The following is a 7,932-nucleotide window of genomic DNA, read 5'->3' on the forward strand; positions in this document are numbered from 1 at the left end:
GATATTTCCGAGCCAGACGGGTAATATACACATTAATATCCCCGTTGGGTACCCCTAGTTCTAAACAAGATGCGCTGAGGTGATGCGCGTACGGTTTGATTTAACGCGATGTAAATTCTGATTTACAAGCACTTTTTAACTGTCAAATGATAAATATTTACTAAAATAGAGTAATCATACATATTCTCATCAGTCTTGAAAACAAATATGACCTTGTGAAAGCTTGAAATTAATTCCAAAAAAGTGCGTTCAACAGACTACTCCTTTTCTCTTGTTTACATTCGTTAGGTTCGAAAGAATATACGTCATGTATTTATGTGACGTCATGAAGTGGTGAAGGGGTACCCTAAAGGGAATCTTATTTTGACGTTTCATTTGAAGTAGCAATGATTTATTTTAAAATCGTTTTAACTCAGGAGGGGAAGGGTAATAAAATTATTATTTTGGTTTTGGAGTGATATATGTGGATATATTACCTGCCAAGATAAAATATCACCCTCGCCTGACGGCTCGGGTGATATAAAATCTTGACAGGTAATATATCCACATATATCACTACAAAACCAAAATAACATATGATATCCAATCAAAAGGACGTTATATAAGATAATCGATAATCGTTATATATGATAATCGGTAAGCAAAGTATATAGATATTGTTAGATTACATAATTAAAATGTCCTTAACAGAACACTTTTTTATTTATTTTTTAAAAATAAGTTTGCATAAAAATATATGGACACAGAACTTACACAATGATTTTATCTTTATAAGTTCATCTTTTGAGGTAAGTTTGATGAAAGTTTGACATTTTGATTTGACATTCAAGGGTGACCTTGACCTTCAGCCAACACAGAGTAACATGGGTTCTGCACATCACCTTGTTCATGTTATTTAAGCCAAGTTTCTCAGATTTCTACACTTTGTGAACTTTTGATTCTTTCCTGTAAGGAAACTATTTTGCTGGCTTATGAAACATTAGGCTCTACTACTCAAATGCCAGTTCACTTAGCTTTAAATAATCAGCAGAGGACACTTGAGGTATCTTCAATCAGTAAAGCTAGAAAGTTGCCATATGACATACCTTTACAGAGTTTGTTGAACATAAAACTAAAAATAAACATACATGTATAACAACCACTTCAGCACAGTCATCTCATTGAAAAACTGCTGCTGTGTTTTTCTCGGCAACATTAATCAATAAAATAAATGTATGTGGCCTTTGTGCTATTTTACTTAAACATGTCGTAGAAAAACACCATGTTTTATCTAAATCACATAATATACATGTATATATATAGATAAATAAGACAATTCTACAGTCAAGAATTTATAAAAATTTATTTAGACTAAAGTTTCATAAAAACGATTTCAGGTGACAAAAATTCAAAATTCAGAGTCAATGCTAAAAAACTGCTTTTTAACCTGAAAACAAATGTGTTGCTTGAAACAATTTTCTCTTTTTCATGGTTATCACATGATAGGAACATTATAATAGTATCAGTAATAACACTATACACCATTTTATCACACACCCGTGCCGATTTTGCGACTCCGTAAATATGGTATTACACGGCCGTGCATATATTTTGATGTGACGTCATTAGCGTTATACAAACATAGTGTAAAGACGCGCTAAATGTCAGCGTTATACTATAGGCGCGTCAATGAAAAATGACTCCTATTTCACTTTAAATGGTCTTTATTTTGGGTATGTGATAAATAGAATATTAAATTAGTGTAAGTTCATTACTGAATTTATTGCACTCGTTGGATAAAATAATATTATGCTCGCCAGAGGCTCGCATAATATAATTTTATTCAACTCGTGCAATAAATTCAGTATTGAACTTACACTCACTCAATATCCTCTATATACTAAACTATCAATCCATCTGAATTGAATACATCTAGCCATGTAGCAATACTTTCATCTCGAATTTACTTTAAAAACCTGTTAAGCTTTAAAAATGCTAACATTTTTTTTTTCAAAAACATGTTTTGTGTCTTGTTACAGTTTCCAAAACACTTTTTATCTGCCTATGCCTTAGCCATGTTGCATTTTGGCAATTATTACACGTATACAGATTTAGTATTTTGTATGGAAGTCAAGATACTTCATTGTTTACATTGTTCTACTTTTATCACACATTGTCTCACATTCAGCGCTATTTTCTCCGGGTGTTAAGAATCTGACAGATTCTAAATCTATCATTACATTATAAAACACATGTTTGCTCTTGCTACAGAAAGAAGAAAAAATGTATTAATTTCTGAGGCATTATGTGCCTTTAATTTCAATCACCACAAGGGAGATAATGCGCATGAGTTGTTCTTATAACATCACTTTGAGCTTCCAGTTTCTGCAGACAGAACATCAATGCTTCCTTCTTCAACTTAGAATACTGTAGTGTCTTGTGAAGCTCATCCAATACATGTAAATAATGACATCCCTTCTCACAATCTATAAATAATATATAAAATATCAACTTTTATTATAATGTTCTACAAAATATTAAACATAAAATTCCTTTTTATAGACATAAAATTTAAGTAAAGTTTAAATAAAGATCCTGTCTTATTTTCAGGAATGATATAGCTTATGCAAGTTAAAACTTTTTAAGACACCTCCTAACAGTAGGGCTGTCACTGGATACATCATCAATATTCAACAATCAATGCAATATTGATTCACAATTTAGAATATTGATACAATTTAAAACCCATTTCTTCATATTTAGAGAAAATATCTTCTTATAATGTGTAAAAGTAAAAGGCCACTTTTCTTTCCTTGTTTGAAAACTGGATACAAGAGGTCTGTAAAATATAGTAATTACATGTTTTCTTCAGAGAAAGAAAAGACCACCATATTTTACCGGACCCGGATATTCAAATAGTTTTTTTACTGTAAAAGCCATTCAATTCCATATATTGATATATCGTCAATAAAAAAATTTCTGTCAACAGTCAATAAACCTTTATATTTCTGCTCACATAATAGTATGATTGTTCATGAAAATATGTATTATAGTACAATATGTGATTATGTATTTATTTTTTCTTTTGATTTTTCTTCTGGTAATAATTAAAATACATAATACATAACTTGATGATTTGAAAGTAAAGGTTTAGCAAGTACATTCACGTTAATTTTGTTTATTTTTCATGGTTACCGCAATTAATCACGTTTATGTGTTTTCATGATAATTCTTTTGATAATGGATCAAGATTGAAAAGGTTGCAGTTATATAGCCCATCTATTTATTTTGCAACTGTAAAAATATTGTGTACCTAAATTATTGTATTTATGCAGCCCATTAAGGAACCGATTTATGAGTATTGACAATTGTTAGAGGACTGTGTGTGCAAATAAAATGTGGTTTACGAAGGCAAGATATATATATCAGCACATGACTTAATTAAAGTAGCATGTTTCCAGATTCATGCTTAATTTCATGAAAATTTTGAAATAACGGATATTGAATGAGTGTTTGTTTATTACTTAATCAAAGCCATGGCATATGTGATACAATATTGTGTAATGAACAAAGGAAGTAATTTACTCATTGTAAGCAACACCTACAATCCATGTAAACTACCAAAAAGAGGTCAAAATATGCCAAAAAATGTACTGTTATAATGATTATATGTACTAATTATTAAATTAACCATTATTGGACATTAAATTTTTATTAGTTGAACATCATTTATAAGAAGAAATGACATGCAACCATAACTTTTGTTTGTTTTCATCTAAAAATTTTCTATCACATGTTAGCCATGTTCCTGGTCTGTGATTTATTAAGATTCAAGTAACAATCTAGATTCTGTTAAAATATTTCTGTACAGAAGCCTTCAACTAATTGTATTTTGTAGATATTGACACGTTATTATTTTGTATAACTGTAAAAAAACAATGAACTATTGCTTGACAATATTGACCTGAGACTTAATAATTTTCATGAGCTTTTTCGTTAGTGTCTGTAATTTATCATGAATTACCAACTGAACAATTTTTATTGATAGTATACATTATGGTGCTTGATACTTTACTTCAATGGCCCAGTGGTATTACACATGTAGTATGGTGGCAAAGTAATCATAAAGTTGCTAGTTTAATCTTTGACAAACTATCTTGCTCAACTATTTTATGTTTGTTTAAATTATATGCAGCATTAGTGGAACTTGGAAGAATCGTTTGTTTAATTTCTGGTATATATTGTTGTTTTTTTTGTTTTTTTTATTGTAATTTCAACTTTGATATATACATGTAAATTTGATTTTACATAATTTCAATATGTAAAATCAGAAAATGGGTGATTGGCATGCAAAAACCATCAAATTTCTTGAAACATAATAAAAAAGAAAATATAATAAAATAATGGTTCATTCAAATCTACATCCTTCAGTCTTAACTTAAGGCCAGTAAGACAAGTATTTTATTGGCAATAAGTTATACAATATACATCAACCATATATACCGTTACCCCATACTTAATAATCTGTAAGATTTACATTGGATTTCTATAATTACCGACAAAAAGTCACAGAATATTTAATTGTTTCAGGTCAATATTGCCAAACAATACCATTAGCTTTTGTACATACATAAAGGAAAAGATAATTGTTACTCAATAAAACTTACATTTAGACTTTGATGTGTCTGTTACAAGTATTTTCATAATATTTCTCTCTAGCTTTGATTTGTGAAGCAAAACCTGTACAAAATAAAAAATATTTCTGTTTTACTTGACAATCTAACAAAGTGTAACAAAAACAGGAGCTGTGAGTAGGACAGCAGACTCAACTATTCTCAGTGCTTAATAGTAAAACAAGAGCCCTGATAACGAAGTTAGATACCAATTTGCACGAAAAAAACTTAACCAAAATATGACAGGGACACCAACGCTGACACCAACACTGACATCCACACATAATGGATACAACAGCTCTCCCAAATCTTCAAATTCTCTATCTTTATAACACCTTCAATCATTGCATCACCCGCAATCACTGTATTACATGCAATCATTGTATCACCCTCAACATTTGTATTATTAGTTTATTTAAGTCTCATCCATTACATGTACATATAATACAAATATATAAAACAAACATTTGTACCACCCTCAGTCTTTGTATCACCATTAGCCTTTTTAAACCCTTAATATTTGAACCACCCTTAATCTTTGTTACACCCTCAATCTTTGTATAATCATCAGTCTTTGTTAACACACTTAATATCTTTACCTTTATCAATCTTTGTATCATACTCAATCTTTGCATTACCCTTCATCTTTGTATCACCTTTGTACCTTGTATCACTTTCAAAGCTTGTATCACCTTCAAAGCTTGTATCACCCTTAATATTTGCATCACCCTCAATCTTTGCATCACATACAATCTTTGTTAACACCCTTAATATTTGTACCACAATCAATCTTCGTATCATCTTCAATCTTTGCAACATGCTGTGTCTTTACATCACCCTTAATCTTTGTAACACTCTTAATCTTTGTAACACCTTTCATAATGCAAGTATAAACAAACTTCAATCTTTGCATTAATCTTTGCATCAACCTTAAGCCTTTCGCTGCCAGAGGGTTATTGTTTTATTGATTACCTATTTGCCAGAGGGTTTTCTAAGAAATTACTATATCATTAATTAATTTTATTATTATTATTTGTTATTAGTATTATAATAATTATATATGTTTCCAAATCTGTGAGTATAATAATAATTATTGTCGATGGTATAATTTTCTTTATATTTATTATTATTTTTATCATTGTTATTATTAATTTATTATTATACAGTCGACTCTCGTTATCTCGAAGTCATCGGGACCGTCCAAAAATATCGAGATAACGAAATGTCGAGATAAACATATTAGGGTTTGAATAAGGCAGACACTGATTTTTACAAAAGACATGTGCATACCTTATGTCAAATAAACTATGATATCCCCATGTCTTGTTTTCATAGGCCTAGTCAATATTTAACAAAGTAACATTAGCGGATGTTTACCAGAGAAAACACGGGTTTGTATGATAAAAACACATAGTGAGGTTTACTCAGTAATACACCAATATAGTGAAAACTTTTTTTTCAGGGTGGTTGAATCGGATATCCTCCGGTCTTTCTCGATGTTGTTCGACCGCTGATTGATTTGGTGGTGATGTTGTGAAACAATATTGCAACGAAAGCGTTTCTATACTTTCACTATTTCATTTACATTTAAAGTCATAATGAAATGATACAGTGTCTGAATATTTATAAGAAAACGTAAAATTCACTCATTTTGGGCATAAGTCAATCAACACGCTAAATAGATTAACTTTTATAAAAACAGCTAAACATGTTACAAACATAATCATCATTATGACACGCGCTATTGTGCAATTGTAGTCTAGTTTGTGTTTTTCACACGTCTGAAGGGAACAGACGAAAGAAAACTATTAGTTGAGATAAACAAAGGATAATAGTGTGAAAATAACTGTTGGGGCTGAAATTGTACATCGAGATACTGAAAATATCGAAATAAAAATATCGAGATAAACAAATATTTCCAATATAGATAAAGAAGGAAGAAAATCGGGACTTTCAAAATTTCATCGAGATAACGAAATATCGAGAAAAGCGATGTCGAGATAACGATAGTTGACTGTAACTATTATTATTATAGAAACTGCTAAAGCCGTCCATATGGCAAATACGCCAAAAATAACAGGGACGGCATAAGCCGTCCCTATGGCCGTGAAAGGGTTAATCTTTGGATAACCCTGTAATCTTTGCATTACTACACTTTCAATTGTTGTATCATCTTTGGCTCTATTGAACTAAAATATAATGCACCAGTCAAATGTGACCCCTGTCTCATTATCTCATTCTCACCAGGAAAGGTACATATATAATAAAACAAAGCATAAGAAAACATTATGTTTTACCTCAAACAACATCCTTCTATCATTCCTTCTGGTCACATGACCATCGTCCTCCAATAGACACAGAACTTCAAACAGTAATGAATGCTGTTTCTCTATACTGGCACCCTAAAAAAATATATATCCATAATTTTAAATCTTAAACAGAATTTCATCTTAATTTCTAAAGATAGAATACAAAAAATATATTCTTTGAAAAATTGCTAATAATGGTCAAAAACTTTTCCCTCTTTTTCTTAAAAGGGAATCTGTGAGGGTCTTATCAATCACTTTTAAAAGATTTACATCGACCTTTCCAAAATTAAACTATTGCCCAAAATTTTAATATGCGTGATCTGCAAACCATACAAACTGATTTATTTTTTTTTTTGATGTAGGGTTTTTTAACCCCCCCCAAAAACCCGAGAGGGGCCAAAAAGGGGGGCTTGTAAAACTTTACTGGTTTAAGGTCCCTCCATGCCCCTCCCTGCATTTTTAAACCAACCCAAAAGCATTTTAAATAGAAACCCCCGACATTCTGTAAGTTTTTGGATAGTTCCCTTTTCCTTTTGAAAAAAATTCGAAGTTCCCTGCAGGGAATTTTAACCCCCCACCCAAAAAGGAAAACAGTTTGGTTTGAAGTCAATGACCTTAACCCCTTTGCCACGGAATCACCTAAAATTGACTTGTATTTTATGTTTCACCTGTGTAAAAATATTATAACAATCTATTGCCTCATCTCAATCCTAACTCTACTTATGGCCTGGTATCATTTTTCTGTTTTAAGTAACAGTGGCCTTGACCCAGGAGGCCTAAATGCAATCTGACCTGAAGTCTCCATATAAGCTTGCTATATACAAAAGCTTGATTACAACATCTCAATCCTTAACTTTAGTTATTGTCCAGGAATAAGTTTTATATTTTCATTTACAATGACAAACACCTTGGGAGACTTGAGACAAACCCAATAAAGGTCTTCACATAAGCTTGGTATATACACGGTTACC

General features: G+C 31.0%; 1 protein-coding gene across 1 annotated transcript; it reads right to left on the reverse strand.

The window, feature by feature from the left end:
• Positions 1-1,323: 1,323 nt before the first annotated feature.
• Positions 1,324-7,098, reverse strand: LOC132752338 (CST complex subunit STN1-like). Its single transcript, XM_060742652.1, has 3 exons — positions 6,950-7,098; positions 4,647-4,719; positions 1,324-2,465 (listed from the first exon to the last, which is right to left on the reverse strand). Exons 1-3 carry the CDS (start codon positions 6,959-6,961, stop codon positions 2,299-2,301), a joined length of 252 nt encoding a protein of 83 aa, XP_060598635.1. The 5' UTR covers positions 6,962-7,098; the 3' UTR covers positions 1,324-2,298.
• Positions 7,099-7,932: the final 834 nt, after the last annotated feature.

This window comes from Ruditapes philippinarum, unplaced genomic scaffold (assembly GCF_026571515.1).
Source record: "Ruditapes philippinarum isolate M1 unplaced genomic scaffold, ASM2657151v2 ctg606_1_1_1_1, whole genome shotgun sequence".
In the NCBI taxonomy this organism is placed as follows: Eukaryota; Metazoa; Mollusca; class Bivalvia; order Venerida; family Veneridae; genus Ruditapes; species Ruditapes philippinarum.